The following is a 24972-nucleotide window of genomic DNA, read 5'->3' as shown; positions in this document are numbered from 1 at the left end:
CAGGAAGGGAGCCAAGGGTGACTAGTTCAAACGGATGTTTCAGGTCAAATGAAGCTGAACTGTTAGTTTCTGCATCATAGTTATACAGGACTCTTCACAAAAATGGCCAGTATTCCTTTTGCAAATGAGAAAAAGGAAAAGAGAGGTGAAGGTATTTACCCATGCTTCCAGGACAAGGCAGAAACGAGTTCTCAGCACTGTTCCCAGTTCACTCTGCTAGAGCACAATAATAGGATAATAATTTAATATTGCCAACACAGTCCTTGTTGTTTTTATCGTGTGGTTTTTATTGAGACAGCAAATAAGCTGGAACATGCCGTACTTAGAGCAGGTAGAGCATGCTGTTAAACCCCACCATAGACGCTGTATTTAATGAATGTAATCAAATGAAGTCTGCAGCTAATTGTATTTTGAAGAGTTGTCCTTGTCCTACACTGATGAAAAGAATTTGTCTTGGGCGCTGGGGAATAACTTCTCAAATGGGAATCTCATAAACGGCATTGCTTGCAACTTTAATTTAATAGAGGTTTGGTATGCATTGTAATTAAAACCTTATGCAGCAAATTGATACTGAATCCTGAGTCAACTTTTCTGAGATATCTCAGGGCAAAATGCATTCTCTTCCTGATTTGCTCTCATGCTGCTTTAACATTTCCTTATTCCTGACCAAATCTGCCAAAATTTCCTCTTTTCTTCATCTCCACTTCACTGCACTGCAGATGTTACACCAGCATCACGTACCAAGTTCCAGCCCTTCATACCACCCATAACACAGGACTTTTTCTTCAGCATTTTTAATAATGGGAAATGGGCAAACATCAAGGGACCACAGTCTGATCCCTTCCCTCTCCAGAGGATTTTTAAAAATTGTTATCTCTTTATCAGGCATTATTTACCCTGCATACTCCAGGGGCCTCAGATAAGAGTCAGAGCTCTTTGTGAAGTAAGAGCTGATCAGAGAGTCCTAGGAGTGCATGTGCTGTGCCTGGGCATGTTCTTCAGTCATGCTTCCTCTCATTGCCTGCTCCAAATGTCCACATGATTTCTGATTAGTGACTGTAAACACAGGTAATCCCTACTTAGACTCTGCAGTCTTAAACAGGATAACGTGGAAAGAAAAACAGAGACAAAGAAGTTTGCCTAAAATAAGAAGATTCCAGGCCCTTTTGTGTCACCAACCATTGCCCTGCTAATTTTGCTTCTCAGGCATTAATATCCCAGAGCTGAACTGCGTAGATTTAGGGCTGGCTACCTTTAGGGCTGGGTACAGTTAGGTCTAACCCGAGGCCGACATCTCCAGTTTGTGTTGGCTGCAGCCACAGCTCCTTGCATAAATGACAGGACCACATAGGCAGCTGTCAGCCTGAACTCCTTCCTGTGTGCTTTGCACAAAGCAGAGGGTGAAACCAACCACAGAAAGCATTCAGCACTAGGTGGAAGAACAGACCAGGCATATTTACTTGGCATATGCTTTTTCCAGCAAGGATGGCCAGAATTCATTTGAAGTTCGGGGATGTACAGACAGGTATCTTCCATTTAGGAATGGCAGCCGGTCATCTATCACTACATCCACCCATTCTCCATATTGCCAGAACTGGAAATAAATAAAATAAAAATATAGCTTAAAAAGAGAGTAAATAAAATAACAAGCCTCTTTCAAGCACTAATGCCCATGCAAAGAAAAAGCTTCCTGAATTAGCACAGGAATTAATCTAAAGCACGGATATGGGTAAGTTTTCTCCTGAACTGCCTCAGGCTAATGGTTCCCATTGTTAATCAAGTTACCAACTGGCTGGATTTCTCAGTGCTAGGGAAAGTCCTTGGGGAGCATAGCTAGTCCTGCAATCAGTAGGAGGAAAGATTCAACACAGGGAATATGCTAACATTTTTGGGTGATAGAAAGATTTCAAGAAGATAAAGAACAATCACACAGGTGGATTCCATGAGCCTCACTCCTCAGCCACACTTGGATTTTCCCTGCACAGCTCTTGGCCAGAGAGCCTCTGTCAAGATCCAGCCTCTAAATTTTCTTTCTTCTGTATTTCAATTAAGACTCTGACACGCTGTCATGGACAGAGACAGTGTAGTGACTAAAGAGTGTTTTGAGGTGTTATCCATCTCCTTGATGGATGAGAAGGACACAGGCAGTCTCTCCAGCATGTGGACAGAGCAGGTGTTTCTCCAGCTGATCCAGCTGATGAAACTTTTCAAGGGAAAAGACAGGAATAGAGATCTGCTGGGATGAACTAAAGGAGCCATTTCCAGAGTCATTAGCAGATTAATGTAGCTTAGCATGATTCGAAATCATAAGAGGCCAAGCTCTTATTTGCAGTAATGCTAAGGACTCTAGTGGAAGTATGCCAGCAATAGATTTAGTCTAGCATGATTTTATTTCAACAGCTTTGGTCAATGAAAAACCCAAAATGAGCTGTTCTGCTAGAAAAGCACAAGACCAGATCTGCCCAGCAGCAAAGCAGCTTATAGACTGCTCAGCTGAAAGCAGGTCTGATCCTACTTGTGCTCTGCCTCACCCAGGCCTCTCCCTTGCTGCATTAGTGGTGGCAGGAGGTGGCAAGGTTGGAACCTCTAAGCTGAGCTCCAGGAGAGATCTGAAGGTTCTGCTTGATTTTGGCTGGAAGGGGCTTGAGGAAAAGGCTTCCACTGGCTGTCCTCTGCCCAAAGGAGGGACAGGCAAAAGGACTGTCCAAAAGGAGCTGTCCTTTCAGTCACCCAAGGAGCCCTTCTGTCATCAGGCAACACCTAGGAGCAGGTCTGTGTTGAGAAAAGGTGTGACATCCAGCCACACCTCCCCACAGTGCTTCATGTGCAAACACAGCAGGTAAACAAGGAGAATGTACAGAACTTGCTGTGGGGATTACTGCAGTCCAAACCCACTGAGTGATGTTTTTCCAAAAGTCAAGTTCCTTGGCCATGTTTGGTAGGGAGCTCAAGCTTGGAGGCTGTCTGAATGCAGCACTGTGCTTTTCTTCAGCTGCATAAAGACAGCTGCTTTGTCCTGACTGTCACAGACTTTCAGATGGTGGTCTCATCCGAGCTCAAAAAGACAGAAAAAGCTGCAGAGGGAAAGAGAAACTTCATGGGAAGTCCTAGAGTGCTCTGGAAGTACAAGAGTGGTACGGGAGAAGCTGTTCTGCTTTCAGAGAAGATCACTTTTGGGCTTGATTCTGGCTTCATGAAATTTTTTTATATCCCTTTATGGGATTTAAGTACTGCAGCTGTGAATGTGGTAGTAAATAAAACCAAGAATTGCTATTTAGGCAGGATGCAAAGAGGGAAGTTCTTCACTTTCAGGTTTATAATAAGCCTTTTAAACCAGGAGTTTATTTTCCTGGGCTTAAGAGAAGGAAAAAAAAATGGATAGTCCCAAGGTCACAACAAGATATCTAAGGTCCTGATGGTCAAAAGGAGAATACTGTGTGGTTATTTTGCCTCCTTTTTCCCTTCCTGGACAGGGATCTTGGAAAAATTCAGTTCTGGAATCAAGTAAAGAGAAAATTGCATGTCAACCAACTATCACCAGCCTTTTGCATGGTGTTAAAAAGCACTTTTTAGATGTTTCCTGAAACTGAGGTCTTGACCATTTATGGTCTTTAAAGATTTCATTCGTTTCTTTCTGAGAGCAGGGACATTAGCACTCAGGGCAGATCCCTCCAGTTGTGAGTTGATGGACTGTGCAATAACCCCCTGCAGTCCCCCAGAGAATACTTTTGTTTTATTTTCCCAAGTCGAGGTGCTGCTCCTCACTGTCACAATGAGTGACACACTGCCTCATAGGCACCACAGTTTCTGTGGCAGAGAAAGGGATTCCTGTACAAACATGGGACTAACTTAATCCCTGGGGAAATACCATCACTGTAATTATTTCCTAGATAAAAGCATTGCTCATCTTTACTACAGCTGATGAAGTGCTTAACACCCTTGACTCTTGCAGCTGAACAGCTCATGCTGTACAGGAGCACTGGAGCAGCCCCTTGTGTTCCTGAGAGGCAACATGTTCCAGTTCCAAAATGGTGGGGAAAAAAGTTATAAGTTAAATTTTTATATTAGCATACGATATGCCTTGTTTGCGATTCTCCACTGAACTGAGCACTGGTGGCTTAGCCTGTGGATGGCAGTAAAATATCTTTGATAGAATAATTGAAAGGCATTGCAGAGAAGCATTTCCATTCAGAGGAGCTTTCTCAGGGGTTTATTGCTCAAGGAAAGCCAGAAACAGTTGCATTGATTTGCAGATGAGATGACAGGGAAAACATTTTCAAATACTGTAAGGTATTTATACTGCTTAAGATTTAAGGATTGTGCCTAACTAATCTTTTCAAAGCTTCCATGAAAGACAATCCAGCTTGCATCCTCTTTTAATGTGTTTTAAGCAGACTGGTGTCCCTTCAGCTGCATTATCTCATATAGTGTGGCACTGTATGCTGGAAATGGGCCAAGATAGAAACATCTGGTATTCTAAGGAGCAAAGGAACAGAACAAAATTCAGACTGTCCACAAGATAATCCTCCTGGTGCTGCTCCACAAGAGCCTAGGAGGTCAAAGAAGTTTCACTGCCAGAGTTCTGTTTGGTGCTGAACTGCATAAAACAAAAGAGATCTGTGAAATAAGGGGGGATGAGGAATGGCTGAGTTTATCCTGATTTTCTCCACATCCAGTTTAGCTTCTGGAGTTTAATGGTGCTGCAAGCTCTTCTAATCCCACCAGATATTTGTTTGACTCAGATACAAGCAAGCAGAGCCTGCCAGTTGCTACCCGAGTCACCCTCCTGGGAGATTCAGACAATTTTAGGAGTTGGTAGAAAGTGAGATTTACTAAAAAGCCTTGCTCCTCTCTCTGAAACAAATCTCTTTTCAAAATATCAAAAGCCTGTTCCTCTGATCTGCCTCTGAGGATTTGTAATTTCCAGCCATTTCAATGAGCTAAAAGGGCAAGGTGAAGTGGGGAAACAGAAAATGAGCCCAAATAGATAGTGCAGGTGAGATGACAGACATAACAGGCTGCCCAAATCAAAGCAGCCACCAGAATGCCATCTAAAACATATATGTACACAAATAGATCTGAACAGCTGGTAGAGCTGCCTTTGCAGTCATAACTTTCAGAAGAGGGCATCAAAATCCCTGAATTGCAATTGCACCACCTGGAACACAAGGAATCATTAAAAAATGCAAGATTTTCTGCGAAGTTCCAAATTGGGAGTCAGCACTGAAGAACCAAAGCATTCAAGGATGTTGAGATGTGGGGCTGCAGCCTGGACCTCTTTGCAGTCCAACCAGCCAAGCTCAAGTGGTACCAATACCACAGAGAATACGTACCCGGAAATGAAAAATCCCAGCATAATCATCCTGGAATCCTTGGTCCTTTGGTAAAACATTTTCCAAAAATTGTTTTCTCAGTGTCAGGGAGCCCAGAGCAGCCAGCATCCAGCAGTCACCTCAGGGGAGGGAAGAATCCAGCGCATTCAGTCAGTTACTTGCTGTTCTGGATCACAGCTGACTCTTTAGAAAGAGAATGGGCTGCAACATCTAAGAACCACTTTGCTAAAAGCAATCAACATTCTTCTGTCTCCTTTTCCCCCTCCAAAATGCTGAAGCACTACCCAGGATTCACCAGCAATGTGCACTGGGAACCCTGCTGCCACCCAGCCATCCTTTTCTACTTTCAGGCTGCTCCTATCTTTTGCAGTCATGTTGAGACTTGCTGTCCAGAGCACTCTTTAGGAAACCTTCAAACTTCCCAGTGAAGTGGGAAATGGGAAGGAATTTCTTCCTACGTGGGAGCAGAGCTGGCTCCAAAGACAAACATGGTCCAGGAGTTCAAGATGGAACCAACACAGGGTGCAGATACATACTCTGATACTGGGTAAGTATCAGAGGAGTTGAACAGAAAGTTCTACAGGAAAGAAAACACTGACAGTCGAATGAATACATTAGGATGGAAAGAAAAATTCAGTCCTATACCTATTGGAGCTGTTCCTGCTTACACTTAGCTGTGTTTGACCCTTGTACTTGAAGCCTCTGCCTCATCTCTGCTGGATCTCCATTTCTAAACTTGGCCTTACACAGACAGAAGGCAGATGCCAGACCAAAGTAACAAAGATTTGAGCTGCTGCATTTGGGAATCCTGTTAAATATCTGCAATAAGTTGTGTGTGGACTTGTGCCAGTCTAGATTGACCTGCACTGATTGTTTACTGCAGCTACCATGGTCCACATCTTCCCAATGAGCACTTGGAATGTGGCAAAGCACTCACAGATTATTACTCTGTGCAGATCTCTTCCAAATCAAGAATATCACCTTACCTATTTCTCCTTGCATGATATCAAATCTGCTAACTCCATCCATGATCAAATGAGGATTTCTCTGAAGTTCCTGGAGGAAAGAAAATGCAAAGAACAGTGTGAGTACCCAGTTTTTGCCAGCAGTGTGGTTTTGCCCCTTGAAGACCTTGCTTATCTTTTTCACATCTGAAAACTGCTTTTCTTGAGCTCTGGTGTTTTGCTGCCTGCCACCATCAAAATCAGAGGAGATACTCAGTCATCTTTTCTTTAATCTGCTCAGATATTCCTAGGGTTGGGGACTTGGGGGTCGTGCTCCCTGAGTTTTCATTTGGGTTTCTCTAATGCTACTGACATCTTTCAGAGAGAGCTCTGAGCTTGGCAGTAAAATCATGCAGTTTCCTGGGGCACAGCAGGGCAGAGAAACAGGTCTCCAAGCAAAGTGGAACAGAGTCTGTACTTCAGCTCAGCAGTGGGTCTGGGAGCATTTTACACTCTGAGCCTTTTGTGTTTCCATTCAGGTCTAATACAGGTCATCCTGGGCTGCTTTTCTTCACTCTGGTGAGGAAGATATAGAAAGAGAGCTTAATCTCTGTCTGCAAAATCCCATAGGCCTGGCTGACATTTTTGATTCAGGGAGAATTTTCCTTGAGAGTCTTGCTTGGGCAGTGAAGGGGGAAGCACTTCAGAGCTTGGCTTTGCACACAGAAATGTGAACCATTTTCCCAGCTGTGTCTGCTATTGGCCTGGGATACCTGAGCGCTCAGGAAGGAATGGCCTCAGCATCCCCCATCAGTAACCCTTGGCACTCTCCATCATCTAAGGCTCTGTTTTGAAAGAGCAATCAGCCTGAAATAGGCAAGTCATCACAAAGGTAAGAAAACAAAGAGATAAAAGGAGGAAAAAAAAGTCCTGGTAAGAAAAATAATACAGCAGCCCTTCCCTGAACAGGCCCTGGCATTTCTTCTCCCCAGATGATCCGACATGGTGCACAAAAATGCGACCAGCTTACAATGTGACTCATGACTTGCACGGCTGCGTGAGCTCAGCATTAGCAAATGCTGTCAGCTTTCTGAAATGGCTTCACAGTGATCAAACTCCTCTAAAAAGTTTCCCTGTCAGGAAAAGATGCAATGCAATGTCACTGCTCCAGGCTGGTGGGCAGATCATGCTCCCACGGTGCTGCTGATGTGGGGAAAGCAGCTTTGGCAGGAAAATTCCTTGAGAAATGCTTTCCTACAGCCATCCCCACCAGGACTCTGGGGATTTCCAGCAAGAGATTTACCCATGGCATGGGAGCAGGCCTAAGACATGTGGCCACCAGCAGCAGTGGTTGCTCACTGTATAAGGAAGAAGCAGCACTGAGCCCTTCTCCCTTCTGGTCTTTATCATCTTATCTTTATCTTTATCCATCCCAGCTTTATCCTCTCCCTCCCTCCATTTCCCATAGCAGTTTGTGCCCCTCACCTGGGTGAACTCAAAACTTTCCACAGGCAGGAAAGATTAAACTGCATGGCAAGGCTTTGAACTTGCCCGTCCTTGTCTGTGTGTCTGACTTGCTAGTAGTCATCCCAAAAAACCAACAGCATAAAGGAATGGGTATTTTTGTTTCACTCATCATTTCTGAGGGTTTTGAAGTCTGAGTTGCCAGAAGCAGGGTGGCTGGGCTACAGTGCATAGCTGCCACAGGGGTAAGCACCATCCAGAAGCACGAGCCTGAAACAAATGGGAAGGCAGCTGTGTCTTTATGGGATCCCCAAGGAAAAGGCCGATGTGCCAGGATGCTAAAGCTCATAAGTGCACTGTGGATCCTGCTAGCCTGTTGTGGGAACTGGCTGAAAATTCAGCCCATTAGACGCCTCACCAAATATTCTATTGCCCACCAAGCTTTTTGACTCCCCAGTGAGCAAACAGGGATGAGCTGAGTCATTAAGCAGGTTCCTTGCTGAGACAAACTGGCAACTTAGTCTAAAACCAGAAAAGACATAATCTGAAGTCAGCCCCAGCCAGCACGCCTCAACTGTGCACACAGACATCTCTGTGGCTGTCAGAGGGAACACTCCAGGGCTGTGTTCCCCACCACCCACAGCACATGGAGAGCTGCTTCCAGGAGTTTGCACTCCCCACTGATTCCAGGACAGTAACTGAGACACAGTACAGAGTGTGTTGTTTCCACTAGCCAGGGGAAGGGACTGCTCAGCAGCTGTCTGAACCCACAGAGGGCTTCTGACAGAGCAGGGAGAGAACCCAGTTGTGATGGGTGCAGTGCTCTGGAAATCTGGACCTTTTCAACCAGGAGAAAAGGAAGTCTCCAATTAGCTCCTCTTCCTTCAAAGGCAAGAATACAGCAGTCATAAAACACCATATTGTCCATTATTGCAAAGCACAGCTAAACACGTAGTTACTGCTACACAAAATGTGCAAGCCTCACTATTTCCTACTGCTCGAATTGCATGACAAAGAGAGAAACCACAGCTTTAGCTCTAAGTCTTGTCCAGAAGCAGTGCCCTGTTTCACTGAGAAATAATGAGGTTCTGTGGCATTTTCACCGAGACTTTTCAGTTTTAGCTGGAGGGGGAAAGAAGAGGGAGCTCAGGGAGGCATATGTGGTCTCTTCTCAGAGAATCTATGAGCCCAGCAGTGAAGGCAACCATATGGGCTACAAGTCAAGCACTCTGCCTGAACTCATCCCACAGGACAAAGCTCTCACCACTCGCTTTCCCTGGCCCACTGAAGGCTTCATTATGTATTCAAGAGAAAAGAGTTCAAGTTCAAACCGGTCCATCCTCTAGAGCATGGTCTTACCACAGAAGTGCTGTTCATCTAAAGAGCAAGACAGAGAATTAATCTGAGAGGTGGAAGGAAAGTGTCCTATACATGCATTTGTCTCTAAATCTCTTTTTATAATTGCTTGAAACTTTTAGGGAAGAACAAGTCCCCAGAAGGAGCTGGAGGTGAGTAGTGTAGATGTAGATCATGTGCAGACATGCAAAGGACACAGTCAAACAGTTCTGTGAAAAATTGGAAGCCTGAGGTGGGATTTCCTGGGCAGTGTAAGCCAGTCTGGCTGCAGGCTGCTCTGGTTGGGCGCTGGCCACTTTCCCACACATTTTCCCACTGGCCCAGCATGATCCTTAGTGCAGGAACAAGGCCACTGAGGGTTAAGAGGCTGGAGCTGACTGTTTGCAGAACCACCGCCTGGTCATTTCACCTTAACCCTAAAATAAAATCCCAGCCCTGTTTCTGGTCCTGCTACAGGTCCTCATCCTTCCCTTCAGCTACACTTGTGTTGCTCCCCACTGCTGCAGCTCTGCCACCCTTACAGATGATCCTGCCATCGTGAGTCATGGTGCTCCCTGCTCAACACACACACAAAGTTATGACAAATAAAAAGGCTTCTATTTATTGAGAGCCAAACTGTTCTCAGCTGGACAAATGTTAATTCAGCTGCACTGCTGTGCCTGTAATAGTGTTGCTGTGGATTAAGAAATAAACATGGTACTACAGTTCCCTGGGCTGAAGGCCCTACCCAGCAGTGTGCTGAGGAGGGGTCACTCACACCACTGTCATACATCCCATAACCTCAGGAAATAAGACAGTTGGAATAACAAGGGAGGGCAGAACAAAGGGAAAAGTTAGTGGAGGGTCTTGTGAGAAGTGGATGAGTGAGCTGGGGTTTTTTAGCCTGAAGAAAAGGAGGCTCAGAGGGGTGACTCTCTACATCTGTCTAAAAAGGGGGTGGTAGCCAGGAGCTACAGAGTCTCTGCTCCCAGGTAATAAGCTGCAGAAGAGGAGATGGCTTCAGGTTGTGCCAGGGCAGGTTTATCTTGGATATTAGGAAAAATTCATTCACTGAAAAGGTGGCCAAGCATTGGAACAGGCTGCCCACAGAGGTGGTAGAGTCACCTCCATGGAGGTATTTAAAAGACACGTAGACGTGGAACTGGGGGACATAGTGGCTTGGCAGTGCTGGGTTAATGGCTGGACTCTATGATTTTAAAGGTCTTTTCCAACTCACACAATACAAGCTGTGCTGGGCCACACCAAAGGTCTGACATGCAATGACTTGTCTCCGAGAGATCAGAGAGGGAGAGGATAACTGAGCAAGCCAAAATTAATAGGAAAAATCAGACTACTCTCAAGGGGTTTGCTTGCACTGACAGAACTCAATTCCTTGCTTTACAGCAGAATAGCTCAATTCTTAATTGCCTGATTTCAATACAAATGCACTAGTTGCTTATTAAAGCCATCTTCTGCTCCAGCTCTGTTTTGCATTGGAAGAATGAGTTCACACAGGTGTGGAGCCCACAAATATGAAAGCTAAGTCCTGCTGGAGGCTGGACTGATGTCAACAACCAGACAAAACCAGAAACTAGCTCAGATTTTACCTGAAACCCGTTTGCTTTGTGTGGCTCATTACTAAAACAAAGAAGGCAAAGACAAAGGAGGTGAACAAGGGAAGCAGCCCTGTGTACCTGGAGCCTTTGAGAGGCAGTTTCCTTAGAGGTCTTGGAACCTCTCCCTGGGATCATACAGTAAAAGCTGAAAGTGCCACGGTGTTAGCAGCTACCCTCCAGCCAACACAGCCATATAATCCTGCCTGAGACCCCCCAGCCTGAGAAACAGGGAAGCAGGGCAGTCAACAGACCATCACAGCAGCGCTGCTTTCCAATCCATCTAGGATGCACAAATTCCCCCTCACAATCAGCTCTATCCAGTGGAGTCAGGAAATGCTATGCAAATAAACATTTTCCATCTTCCAGAAGGACAGATGTGATGGCTGGTGATGCACTGCAGCTTCCCCAGCCCACAGGGATGAACTCTGAGTCGAGGTCAGGTGCAATCAGCTGAGTAGGCAAGGGCTGAGACAATGGCAGCCTGGGGATGCTGCTCCCCTTCAATTACACTGATTGCACACGCACACTCAGACAGAACAGGGCGAATTGATTTTGATTTTCATCACGGAGAAACACTGAACAGGATCCAAGAGCCTCCTGGCCCCTGGAGAAGACTGGAGCTGCAAACTCCACCACAAACAGCTGGTGAGCAGCTTTGGCTCATGCCAGGGACTGGCCCTGGAGTGACAGACCTGCAGGACATCACTATCCCTTGCTGCCACACATCTCCCATAACTTGCTTCATTAAAGCAGCTCGTGTGACAACCTGCATTTCTTTTTCCTCTCCTGTTTGCTTTTTGTAGGTTTTTCTTCCTTTTTCTCCTCTTCTATTAGAGACAAGATTTTGGGTTAACTTCAAATTGCTGTCTGAATTCTTGCCTGAATGAAATCTGGGGTTTTGTCCCCTCCAGCTACAGACAGGCCAAGGCTAAGGCAGTAGGAAATCCAGCTCAGCTTATCTGTCTAGAAAGATGCTAACTTCAAAATAATATTTAAAGGGTCCATTTTTTAAAGTTAGTTGCTGGATTCAAAATTCCTTAATGCTGATGCTAATTCTTGTAAATTTCTGGGAAATAAATAATAGGCAAAGGAATAAATAATCACCAAAAGTTATGGAGGATAAAAATAGATATTCTGCTCCTGAAAGGTGGTTAAGTTTTCCTTGGGAAGGGACAGAGGAAGGGAATTAAAAACATGAGCAAGCCCTTTTACAAAGTGAGTGATTCAAATGATGGAACACTTTTCCCAGCTAACAGACATTGGCTCAATGTGTTTAATTTTCTCTGTTTAACATTTTCTGTGTTAAATTTCTAAATAATTGTTTAATGTGTTAAATTTAAATTATGATTTTTAGGTGCTGAGTGCAGTAGCACAGGGCTCTGGTATCACAACAAGGTGTATTCCTTGCCTGAGTTCACACTGCTTCTTCCTGCACCTTCCATCCAAGGAATTCTTTTGAACACCACCTTTGTCATCAGCTGACCCCAGACACCTGGGACAACACCCGAGGAGTCCGTGCCCTGATGCTCTGAAGAGACCGATGGTGCAGACAGAGCCCATGTCAGCTCTTTCAGACAGTCCTGTCACCATGCACATCCCCACAAGTCACATTAGAGGCACTCAGGGATTCCTCCCGTGCTGATCCTCAAACTTCCACTGGCCACATTGCAGCTTTTCTTCCAGCTGCCCCCACATGTAACTGTCCATGCTAAGCAAAGGACAGATCTTCTTATTGCCAGCATCCCCTCATTCCATAAGGGAGCTACAGGGTCCCCAAGAGCAGGGCAGGAGCAGCAGTCTGCAACCTTGAAGATCCTTCAGAAAAGCCTTCAGCAACTTCACCCTGTGCCCATTTTAGCCTTCTTTTAAAGCATAAAGATCACTGAAGATCACGGACTATCCTTCACATTTACAGTGGGCACCATACTGAGCACAGTGCTATCCCCAGTGCAGGGCCAAGGCACTGCTGCACAGGTGGTAATCTCTCTCCCCTCACACATATCATATCTGAAAATATAACCAATGTTAGCAGAAGTAAAGCATTCCACATTTAGCATCACCACAATTCAGATCGTCTGGACCATCCTCCTTCAATCTCTTTTTGCATCTGCACAGTATTATGCACTATGATCAGAACAGAGAGAAATCTTTATCCTAAACATTAATTGAATAAAAATGCATATTCCACAGCAGTTAATCATTTCATGGCTTCCTCAGTTCCAATCAATAGCTTGTGTGAAGGAAAATCAGCAAGCAATGAAAAAGAATTGGTCTGAACATATTAAAAAGAGCATGTCAGTTTTTAAAATCTGACATAATTCTTCACGGAGAATTTCCCTTTTATTGATCTTAAGAAAAGCCTAGCTATAGAAAATACTTTATTCAGTCTAAAATAGAACTTCTTTTCCATTTCTCAAAACTGTTGGTGAGCCAAAGGAATAGTTAATTGTGAGGTCCTACTGTATTTGGTACCTTCAGCCTGACCTCCAGTAATGCTTGCAGTACCACAGCAAAATCCCTGTTACAGGTTGCACATTCCAATGGTCATGGATTGAGGGCCTGGGGACACAAACACAGCCTGAAGCAGTCCCCATCTGATGGGAAACTGTAACTATTGCAGAGCTGGGAAAAGGGACATGCCAAATGCTGTCTTGGTGTTCCTGATCCACCCTCCCTCCCTTTTCAGGTGCATGCATACTAAACAAGACCAGTTTCCAAGTCAAAAAGGTGTTTCTGGCTGTCACTGCTGTCACTGTCTGCAATAAAGCTGTTTTCTCTCCACTTTATACATTACCCCCAGATATGAAGGCTCCAAACTCTGAGTGTAACTGGCAACTCTCTTGACAACGTACAAGGTAAAATAAAAGCAGCATGTTGCTCAACTGCTCAGTTGGATCTGGAACAAAGACAGCAGTTATAATTGCTATCTACCACTTAAATAACCAGATACTGCATGACAGTAAATGGAGGCTAAGAGATTTTTAGGACCAAGATGCCAGTCACAGGTACAATTCCACACAAATTTATTTCAATGTCAGAGGGGGCTAATGGTGGAGGCTGAGAAAAACACAGATATAGGTTAAATTGGTCATGATTTGTCAGCAGGATACAACTGCACTGACTCTCTGGGAGATGTATTCAGGTAGGAAACAGTCTCTCTTGGGGAAATTATAGGTATCTCTTGGCTGAGTTGTTTAGGTAGCTTAAACACCTGGGATCACATATCCTTAGAGTTAGCACTGCAGTGGCCTACAAACAAAGATTGTAAAAACATTTCTGCATGGGTGAAAGGTGTCCAAATGACAAACTTCATGTTTGGAGCACCACTACCTCCTCCTCTTCCTCCTAGGGGACCAACTCCCAGAGGCAACTGCTCACAGCATTGGCCTTTCAGGACTTATGAAATGCAAACACAGCTTTATTTGCTTCCTGACCCCTCACTCAAAACATCTGCAGCTCTATAAACTAAAAGAAAACACTGCAATTCAGAAACTTCTTCTACCCCTGCTTCATTCTGTCAGGAAAGTGAGGCCACACTTGGATGTCACCATGACACAGCATGATGGCTGCTGTGGTGGTGTTTGAGAATTTCTAGTTGGTCTCCTCAGGCAGCTGATGCCACTGCCCTTTATCTTGCATCTTGTCTGGCAAGGTGAAGCCTGCATGGCTGGGAGACATCTACAGGTGAAAATTTTGAATAAACTGAGGAAAAAAAATTAAAAATTGGGGCCTTCTTCAGCACTGGAACCTTGAGTTTCTGTTCCAGATGACCCAGTTGAGTCAGCAATTTCAACTTTTGTCCCTTGTCATAGAAGAGCAGCTGGTGATGCTGTTTTAGCCTCTATAAAAGAACAAAAGGCTTTTCAATGTTCACATCATGAACCCTGGGCCATAAGCATATGGTTTAATTTTTTGAAGGAGAGCTCTGAAGCCTCCTGAAGGAGAGATCAAAAGCCAAGGATTTTGATCCTGCTCCTTTCTGAAAAAACACTCTGGAAAATTGTTGACTGCTGTAAAAAAATTCCTCAAAAGGAAAGTGCTGGGATGGAAAGGACATAGGCAAATTTTTGAAACAAATTGCACGAAAACTTTTACTCACAACCTTAGTATTCATGGATTCATCAAAATAAAAGGGAATTCTCCAATACCTGCCTCACCTGACAAACTTCAAGCACTAGCAGCAGCAGATTCTGCTTTTGGCAAGGTTCATCAGTCCCTTTGCACATGAAATAACTCTCAGGATATTAGAGTAGGATAGATGTTCATTCCACAGCACAGCACCTCAAAATCAGTGGTATTTGGGTTTCTAAGTCACTTTGTATGCTTTTGAAGTCCTACACTTCTGTGCTGCAAAAGCACAGGGGCGTTAGTACTTAAGACAACTGTATCATAACATTTTATTCCACTTTATTCAACTTTAAAATGCCCCTGGAGAGTCCTTTTTAATATCTGTGTTTGTCTTTTGTGAGTCTAATGCTTAGTTATCCTATTTTTTCCTCTCTCAGACTGGAAACAGAGGCAACTAACTCCTCTCCCTTGCATTTTTAGTTACTTTCCTAATACAACCAACTTTCAAGAGAGATTATTCCCACCTGCTGTGAACCCATAAGCAGTGTGCTGGTGTAAAAAACACAGCACCAGCTGCACCCTCACCAGACACACACTTTGAAGGAAAACTGCCTAAGGAGAAGCCCAGACATTCAGCCTGTGGTAGGAGCAGCTTCTGCAGAAGAGAATGATCTCCTCATGGCACCTGCACAGAGGACACCCAAATATCTGCACCCAGCACCTCACACACCTACCAATCCATGTGCTGTGTTTCCAGCCTTTCCATGTGGGCATCCACATTTAGCAGCTCTGCAGGCTGTCCTGGCTACTCTGCTTCCCTTCTGGGATCCCTGAGTTTCAACATCCACACTGGCTGCATCCTCTGCTGCTGCTGCTGTGCCAAGGCCACCACTCTGCCAAGGTCCAGCACACCCTCACTGCCCTAATGCATCTGCCATCCATATAAATATTTTCCTGGTTTTTGTGCTGGCTCTTTACAGTCTCACAGTCACTGTCTCTATGCTCTGAGGCATTGCCTCCAGGGAGATGAGCTGGTTTGTCCCAGCCCAGGGAAGCCAAAGGCCCCAGGCAGTAGCGGTGTGCTCAGCAAAACCCAGAAAAAGGGCAGCACGTGGCTCATCCAGGAGCTGCACCAGCAGCAAATGGTACACAGCAGTGCTATGCAGAGCTGTTGGACCACAGGAAGATTTCCTAAATTAGGTCCTAGGATAAAAGAGCTGAGCATGTGATTCCACCTCCCATTCTAAACTTCCATATGCCAGATGATAACTGCCTATTAAATTGCAACTGGGAATCAGCACACAAACGTACTTCATCTCCTGCCTTGTCCCAATTACTTTAAAATAGGTATTGCTGAGTCAGTCACTTGGATCACAGAAATCAGAGATCTTCAATAGAATTTAACAACTTTTCAGGTTTGCACAAAATCCTCTGGAAGCAGATCAAAGTGGGAACAGCAGCTCTAGTTAGATTCACAGGTGGAAGCAAACTTCCTACAGAAATGTACCTAATGAAATCATTAATGTTGCAGAGGTTATCTTCCCTCCACACATCCCACAGCAAGCATCCTTCCTTGCAAGTGTGCTTCCAGTGTTCCCCGTGATGTCTGCTTTCCTGCTCAACACAGACCTCCCACCCCAGAGTGGAGGCCTTCAACCACTGGCCATCAGTGCTCCCACTCAGCAGCAGTGCCACAAAACACCCCAGCTGCTGGAACTCACCGTTGGCCTCTTCCATTGTATTTGCCAGAGCTTCTCCTCCGGGAGCAGGCTGGGACCGATGGAGCTGATGTGAGCGGGGAAGGTGGCATCCTCAAAGAGCAGCCCCTGGCTCAGGCACAGGGCTCGCAGCTCTTTGAAGTCCTGGCTGTTAAATTTCTTCAGGTTCTGGAGGCTTCCCATTGCTCCTGTGGTTTGCCAGCCCTGCTCTGGGATCGGAGCGGAGCTGGGGGCGAGCATCGTGCCCCTTTCCTGTGAGAGGGAGACAGGGACTCCCATCAGTCTCCCGATGCACAGTGGTGCTTCAGGAGTGTGTGGGACAACACCTCCCCCTCCCACCAGCAGGACTGGGGAGCAGCAGCTTGCAAAACTGAGGGCAGCCACAGTGACAAAATCCTTATTAGCTGGAAATGCATGGGGAAAGAGCAGTCGTCAAATCCCAACTGGTTTATCTTAAACCAGTGCTGTCAGTGCTACAAATTCAATTTGGAGTCTTCCCTGAGGACAGAGCAAAGCTGTTAGTGAGCTGCTGTGTGAGCACTGAGGTACAGCTGCAATAAAAACGAGCACAGGGGAGGCAACAGGAGCTGCAGGGGAGTGGGAGTGTGAGTGTGAGCAGGGACAATGCCCACAGGACTCTTCTGGTCAGGTATCACAGCTGTGCCCAGGGCACAGGATTTCAAGTTGCTGTTTAAACTGGGAAGTCATTGCATGACATTCCAGTCCAAAGCATGGCTGAACCCCTCTCTGTTAGTGTGTCCAACAGAAAGGGGCACTTTAATTAAGAAAATGAACATTTCATACATGCAGTGAAACCCTGGACTGAACAGACGTGTTAACACACCTGCTGGCACAGCTAGGGATGGATGCAGGGGCCAACATCTCCTGTTGAGGGCTTTGTCCCTTTACAGGTGTCAAAAACTACAGGAGGATTCCTGCCATCAAAGATCTACTTTTGTTCCAAAGGGAGGTAAGTTCATCTTCCATGGAGACACTGGACTGTGAGATGTGCGAGTTTTGAGGACAGGAGTGGGAGAAGGGCAAAATAAAGATGGAAAGCTGCACATTTGGAGGGGCTAGTGGCACTGGAGCTTAAAGAAAGCAATTTGTTCTGTCCAACCAGAGCACAAGTTTTGAGGTGTGCTCCCTAGAGCCACATGGATGTACAGACACCTGGGCAGCACTTCCTGGGGATCTCCCTTCAGCTGAAAGGTTCTGTTGTGGTTTCAAGGTTCAGAGATGTAGCAGGAAGGTCGTGCAGCCTGCCTTGGCTCCTGGGTCCTTCAGCTCCTATTGTCACAAAAAATTACATGTTGCTGGATAAAAATGTGATTCAGGGTCCACAGCAGTTTACATTCTTCATTCCCATTTTCCCTCACAAAACCGAAATACTAACTATCCTGAGATATATTTCCCCTTTTGCCTCTTTCCTTATGAAAAGAGAAGCCCCTTATCAGCAGACTTTTAAAGGAAGAATCCGCTGTGATCCTCTTCTGACATCTTCCTTTATAGATGCCACCACACTTGATCCAGGGATTCCTGCCCCCACTTCCTGGCTTCCACATAAGATGTACCTTCTCATAAACTAGCACTGGAAAATCCACCACATGCCCTGGGAAAGCCTCATCTACAGTTAATTAATTTTGCTGTGCTGTTTTCTAGCCTGAAGTCACCTAGTTTCACTTTGCAGTAACCGGATGCCATAGTTCTTCTGGTTGGTTGGTTTGGTTTGCTTGTTTGATTTTTTTGTTGTTGTTGCTCAATTTTTTTGTAGACAAAAGGGCTCTTTTCTACCAAACAAACTTGTCTGTAGATCTGAGATGTCCCTGATACTGCATAAATAAAGCAGATGGCTCCAGTAAGAGCAAAGCCTCAGGTTTTTATTGTGAATTCTTCCCACATGTCAAAAACACAGTTTGGCCACAATGAAGGTGTGACACCTTCAGGTGTGAGCCCCCCACTTCCCTCCCTACACCCTTTTTACTCAGTCTCATCACCTTTCTTGGTGCTTCAAGTCACTTAGCCTCCTGGCATGGTAACAACAGCCTAAACAAATAAGTGCTTTTGCATTTCATTGTTTTAATTAAAAGCCCCACAAAAAAAAAATCCAAAACCACCCTCGGCCAACAAGAAGAGAGAGCATTCCCCTTGGGTTTGCATTTTTTAATACAATGGAAATAAATCTCTTTTAATGTACCATAACACGACAAGGGAATGGCTTCTTAACAAATACTCATTTGAAACTGTGCCCAGGCTCCGTGCATGCTAAGATCTATTTCTTGAAACAGTGTTCCAGCAAAACTGATTACTAATTCCAAAACTCAAATTAAAATTAACAGAGCTTGAAGGCTGGGTCTGACACGCGTTCCCTCTCTTCTGACAGAGAACAAGAGTTTTTAGCGTGTGTGTGTGTGTGTGTTTAATTACGTTGTTTAACGTATCGGGATTAAATTAGCTACCAGACTGAGGAAAATAACACACTTAAATACTATTCCCTTGCAGGAATATCTTCATCAGCACAGACACATGAGTTCTACACCCACCCATGCCCCTCTGCAGGCAGCCCATGGGGTCAGGACCTGGCTAGCAGTGCCCTGGCTGCTCCAACACGCTCGGATGGCCACTTCTTTTGGAGCAGCATCCTGAACCCTGGCCACAGCTCTCCCACGTGGCTCTCACGGGTCTGTCAGCAGCAGCAAAGATCACAAAAGTTGTTAAATCTGAGTATTACCTGCTTGGTTGGGGAGCTTCTTGCTGCTACTGGTCTCAAGAGCCAGAAAGGCTTTCAAGGGACAGAGTTACAATGGAATGATACTGGATTTGTTTCCCTTGGACTGCTCCCTGCCACAAGATGCAAGGAGAAGAGGGAGGGATTTCAAACGCTCACAAAAGCTGGTTCAGACATATTGTCAAACTCTAAAGAAAAGCAAAGAGGCTGCCACTCAACTAAGGAAAGAAATTATTACTCAGAAGGGGGTAAACATTCAGGAGGGGCTAAACAAACATTTACTTAATCCTGCTATCTCCTTCAACACTCTTACTTATCTGAAATGGAGAAGGGAATCACACCCAACTTTGTACCTGCTGCTCTTTATTGGTTCCTTTTCCTTCTCAGCAGAGGGACATCCGTGTTGTCTGTCCCTGAGGAAGGGACAAACAGCAAAGAAGGAGGGAGAGAAGGTAAGCAGAGGAAAATCTATGTGGAGAAGGATAAAAAGAGATCAAGTGATGCCGTTGGAAGGGATGGGAAGGAAAGAGGAGTCTCTGAGCACAGCAGGGCAAAAAGGTTGATGACTCCTGCAGAAATCCATGAGGGAACCCCAAGCAGCCACCGTTCTCTGCACTGAACAGCTTAAAAGGCAGCAGTGAAGGTGTGTCCTGTCTCCCTCCAGCTCTCATTCAGGAAAGACGTCAAGCCACGACTATAATCAGGTCCTCAATGGTGGCAAATGCTACTGACAGCTAATTACACTTCACATAAAGATTTATGTCACAGTACAGACATCATTTCCTTCAATGGCTTTGGTATTTTTCATGGAGTAGAAAGTAGAAATAGGCAATTAGAAACCACGTGTACTTCATAGCTGAACCTTCTCTTCTCCACTGATTTTCTCAAAACATTTCTATTATATATTGGCTTAGGTGAATTTCTATACTTTAGAAAGAGCAACTAATTTTCTCAAACACAACAAAGAGTACCAGAAGAGTCAAAAAGCCAGCAGCCCTTCTTCCTCTCAAACATTCCTCTCAAACATTCCAAACTATCAAGCTACATTTATTTCATCTCCCCATAATATTCAATATATGCTACAGTAACGCCAGCACTCTTTCCTCTAAGATCCTGTCATTCACATACTTCAAGCATTTTAAAAACTTCAGGGAGTCAGTTTCAGGATTATCTTATAATGAAGGAAAGTGTGAGTGTATTATCTCTCCTAGCATTCAGAGGACAAAACAAATGAGAGTCAGCAGCCTCCTGCAGAGACAGCAAGCTGAGGAGGCAGTGCAGGGACCAGAATGTGGGCATCCCAAACCCCAGATGGACAGCAGCTCCTTGTACACACCATGTGCAAAAGCCTTGAGTACCACAGAAAATCAAAACCAAAGCCAGGCACTCTGGCAACCCTCCAGGAGATTACTTTTCCAGTGGCATCTTGCACGACCTTCTGCTCCAAACAGCCTGTGAAGTACTCCCTTCTGGCTATTTATTAAGTCAATTTTCTTCTCGTTTTGCATACACAGCATAGGACAGTTCCAGATACCTTTTTTCTACCTCATTTAACAGCAGCCTACAGTAACTATAGCGTCCTCCTCATCTTAGAATCTCTGCTCCCACTTGATCCAATTACTTCTGACAACTTACCGTTTTACAAAGGAGGCTCTTTCTAGGATGGCAAATTCGTCTTTTCTTTCCCTCCAGGTAACATTAAGGATAGGGACTCTTAATTTATTCTGTCTCTCCAAGGCAAATCCCTCTCAATGTGTCTGTGGTGCTTTTCCAGCCCTATTAACTCGTATTTCACCTGCTTCATCTTGTGCTAAATAAAGCAGCAAAGGGGTGGTTTTTACCTGCAGTGCCTCCAGCGTAACTCCAGCCAGCACCAACAGAGACACAGGGGCTGGCACTGTCCCTGCTCTCCTTTATAGGGAGGCTCTTGCCACGCCTTGAGTAAACGTAACCAAATTGAAGTTCAACAACCAATCTGGCTTGGCTGTAATAGTTTCATACAGATATCACACCATGAAGATACACATATATAGATAAAGATATGCACACGTTTCTATTAGCCATGTACCGTGAATTGTCTCTCCACCTACGTTTGTGGACAGCGTCCTGTGGCCAGCTAGCTGCAGTTATTCTTAGGGGAAAACAGGTTTATTTGCACCTCTCATCTGTTTTCCTCCCCCCCAAACCACCAGGAAATGCAGTAATCATTGTGGATCCAGGCACAGCCTGGCAGGACTCACCACAAGACAAGTTATCGGAGGTGCGTGTCATTCTTTCTGCAGCAGTAAAAGCAGCAGATATTTTTAGGCCAATGCCTGTTAGCATTTATGCTGGGCTCTTACTTAAATTCCACATCAGTTCACTTGGGCAGCTCATTTCCTCCAGGACTGCCTGAGGAAGTAGAACTTAACCTTTTATTTAGGAGGGGACTGACCTCCATTATCCGAGAGCCCAAAGACAAATAATTAAACAGTATCTAGCAAAAATATGGAAATGTTTATTTTTGGGAGACAAAACTGAGATAGCCTAAAGAGGCCCAAAATTCAAGGGAATGTGGGCAGCATGTTCTCAGGGACACATTCCCTGGAAGCAATCCTAAGTGTATTTCTACAGCCTGGAAACATGTGTTTGACAAGACAACGATGCAACCTTGCAATAAAGCAAACCAACAGCACCCTGGGCCATACGAGTTGCAGCACAGTGGGTCAAGGCAGGGGACCCTTCCCGTTTGCACAGTACTTTTGGGATGATATCTGCAGAGCTATACCAAATCTGGGGCTGCACAGTGTAAGAAGGGCACTGAAAGTGCAGCAAGTCCAGCAGAAACCCACCAGGATGGTCAGGGGGCTGGAGCACAGGGTGTGAGAGAAGAGAGCAAGAGAGTTTGTCTGCTCAGCCAGGAGGGACACCTAATTGCACCCTCCCACTATCCAAAAAGTTCTGGAGCAGGTAGAGACAGGCTGTTCTTGAAGGTGCACAGCAGATGGACAGAGGCAAGAGGCACAAGGAGCAGCAAGAAAAATTACACATGGCTGGAGACAAAAAGGATCTGCAGAGTGGCTCAGGCCAGGCACAGGTGCCCAGGGAGCCTGGAGCGTCTCCACCCTTGGAGATACTCACGTGGACAAGGACATAAGCAGCATGACCTAACTCAGAAGTCAGTCTGCTTTGAGCTGGAGTGGAACACAAAGACTCAAGAAATTACCCTCTCTTTTTCTAGTTACCACAGCTTGTTCATGAAAAGTAAAGTAACTCTGCAGTGAATGTTCATGAAGTTTACCTTGGGGATTAACAGCAAAATTTACCAATCCAGAGTTCTTTACTTATCCAAAGTAATCCTCCAATCACTTGGGCTCAAGAATTTCCCCAAACAAGACTTTCTGTTTGGTCTGCAGTCTCTTTGAGCTGGGATGTTAACAGTTCACATAGCAGCTGGCTCCTAGGAGCTATGGGAAATGAGAACATAAAAGTGCTCATGAAAAAGACAGCTCATCTTCATCAGTGTTTACTATAGTTCTGTGGGTCTGAAAGCTGGGTACTACACTCTGCCTGCTTGTATTTACGGGCTTTCATTTCCTCACGAGATCCCAGCATTTAGCAAGCTCTAATAGGAAACACATCCATGTAAATTAGAGCAAACGCTGCCTCAGAGGGCAAAACAGGTGCAGTTTTCCTTTAAGAGCTGTTTTCCCTAACCACTACATAAATAAAAGCTGATTGCACCAGAAGCAGGGAGCAAAGATTTCCTTCATTGCAGCAAAGGAGCTGTGAGGTGATAAATGCCATAGCTGCTGGCTCATCTGACAGCACGCGGCTGTTAATCGCCTCCTCTCTGGGGAAACTGCAGGTATATCCCCCTCCAGGTATGGAGATTCATTGTCTGGAACTGATATCTCTGCTTAAATGGTGGATTAACATGATTTAAGAAATATTCATTGCAAAGTTGATTAGAAAGCCCCATCACCAGCCTGGCAGGAGATTTCAGTTTTTGCAGCATGAGCCCATTTTGAGATTGTCAGCTTTTCTGCAGAAGGCTGTATTGATGTGTCCATTTTCACAGTGGCTCCAGAGAAGGAAACCCAGAAGGCTGAGGGATTTATATGTAGTAATGAGCCTTGGGATTATTTCCTATCCTAAGTGTCTGTGGAAACCTGCAAGAAAAAAAAAAAAGGAAATTAAAAAGGAGAAGGATTTGAGTAAAAAGCACAGGGCTGTGCATCAGGAGAGCAGGGGTATTTTCTTCCAGTGGTACCCTGTGAGGTACCACTGTCGTGGCAACAATTGCCAACAATTCCCCTGACTTAAAGTTTGCTTTTGCAGAGTAGGGATATGAATCCATCTAAGGGTAGGTGTGCAGTTTAATCTACTCCTGAACAAAAGATGCTAAAGGATCACTGAAAAATCAAAACTGCTTCTGTGCTGGGGTCACCACTTCAGGGCTGGTAAAGCCCAAATAAAGGAGGGCACCATTACTTAAGAGCTCCTCTTTCACTGGGTACTGGCACCAGAGGGCAAATACCAAAAAGTGCTGTTGAACCCAGGTTTTCTGTGAAGCCAACATGATTTGTGGGGTCTCAGCTGGCACCACAGATTTTTGGCATCACAGATGTTTTGAATTTATTGAATCTTTATTCCTCTCTACTCTGGGATAAAAACACACAAAAATTTGCACCACACAGGGGCTCTTTTAAAACAGATTTTAAACTAAACACATGTATGTCCTCTTTGCCTGGCTTTCCTGAAGGTAGACTGTTCTGGATGGACGTCATGGTCTGCAGCTGTCAGCTCACTCACTCCCCCACCACGAGATCAGGAATAGAACTGGAACAGTAAAAGTGAAAAAACTCATGGGTTGAGCACAAGACACCTCAAAAGGCAGAGGAAAAGCCATGTGCACAAGGAAGGCAAAACAAGGAATCAATTCCCTGCTTCCCAAGGGCAGGCAGGTGTTCAGCCACCTCCTGGAAAGAGAGGCTCCATCACACATAGCATTTACTGGGGAAATCAGAAACTCCAAATATCCCCCCCTTCCTCCTTCTTCCCCCAGCTTTATATGCTGAACGTGACTGCCTGTGGTGTGGAATGTCCCTTTGGTCAGTGGGGGTCAGCTGTCCTGGCTCTGTCCCCTCCCAGCTCCTTGTGCACCCCCAGCCCCTCACTGCTGGCTGGGGTGAGGAGCAGAAAAGGCCTGGACTGTGTGCAAGCACTGCTGAACAATAACAAAAACATCTCTCTGCTATCAACACTGGTTTCAGCACAAATCCAAACTATAGCCCCACACCAGCCACTGTAAAGATGGGCTGAAAGCAGCACAGTAGCCAGCAGTATGTCTGAAGTGGAGAGTTTGGCATCATCTTCCAAGGCTGTCTGGGAGGAACTGCACAACTTTGCCCAAGTACTAGTGGAAGCTTTGGCCTTAAGGAAGGGAACTCTCCTCACTCCACCCACAGAGCTTCTGCACTGAAGTATGAAGACTGTTATTTTTTTGCAACGCTTCAGACATATGCCTTAATTTCTTACTTCTGCTGCTCTTACCCCTGTGAAGATCACACTCTTTTTAGCAGAAAGGCTCCTAATTTACACCATGGTAAATAAAGGAAACAGGCTGGGAAATTTTCCAGGGTAGTGAACACAAATAGGTTTTGTGTAAAAGAGGAATCATCCTTCAATCATTGTCACATTTGTTGCAGTGATTGGGCATCCCACTGTTTTTGCATTATGGGACTAATGTAAGAATACTATCAATCCATTTCATTTCCTCATTCA

At 45.1% G+C, this 24972-nt stretch overlaps 1 protein-coding gene across 4 annotated transcripts in view; it reads right to left on the bottom strand.

The window, feature by feature from the left end:
• The window catches only part of LOC131577483 (calpain-13-like), a 48618-nt gene extending 27545 nt beyond the window's left edge, over nucleotides 1-21073 (bottom strand). For 3 of the 4 annotated variants that reach the window (XM_058835379.1, XM_058835381.1, XM_058835383.1), the window contains exons 1-6: nucleotides 21048-21073; nucleotides 17652-17768; nucleotides 16482-16730; nucleotides 6320-6389; nucleotides 5334-5452; nucleotides 1461-1594 (exon numbers count right to left, since the gene is read on the bottom strand). In XM_058835379.1, coding sequence (XP_058691362.1) covers nucleotides 1461-1594; nucleotides 5334-5452; nucleotides 6320-6389; nucleotides 16482-16718 — 560 coding nt within the window. In that variant the 5' untranslated portion in view covers nucleotides 16719-16730; nucleotides 17652-17768; nucleotides 21048-21073. The remainder of the gene's footprint in view (nucleotides 1-1460; nucleotides 1595-5333; nucleotides 5453-6319; nucleotides 6390-16481; nucleotides 16731-17651; nucleotides 17769-21047) is intronic. The other variant, XM_058835380.1, reaches the window with a different exon arrangement.
• Nucleotides 21074-24972: the final 3899 nt, after the last annotated feature.

Source organism: Poecile atricapillus, chromosome 3, assembly GCF_030490865.1.
Source record: "Poecile atricapillus isolate bPoeAtr1 chromosome 3, bPoeAtr1.hap1, whole genome shotgun sequence".
Lineage (NCBI taxonomy): Eukaryota > Metazoa > Chordata > Aves > Passeriformes > Paridae > Poecile > Poecile atricapillus.
The sequence above is the reverse complement of the archived record's forward strand: the minus strand, read 5'-3'. Positions and strand labels throughout refer to the sequence as shown.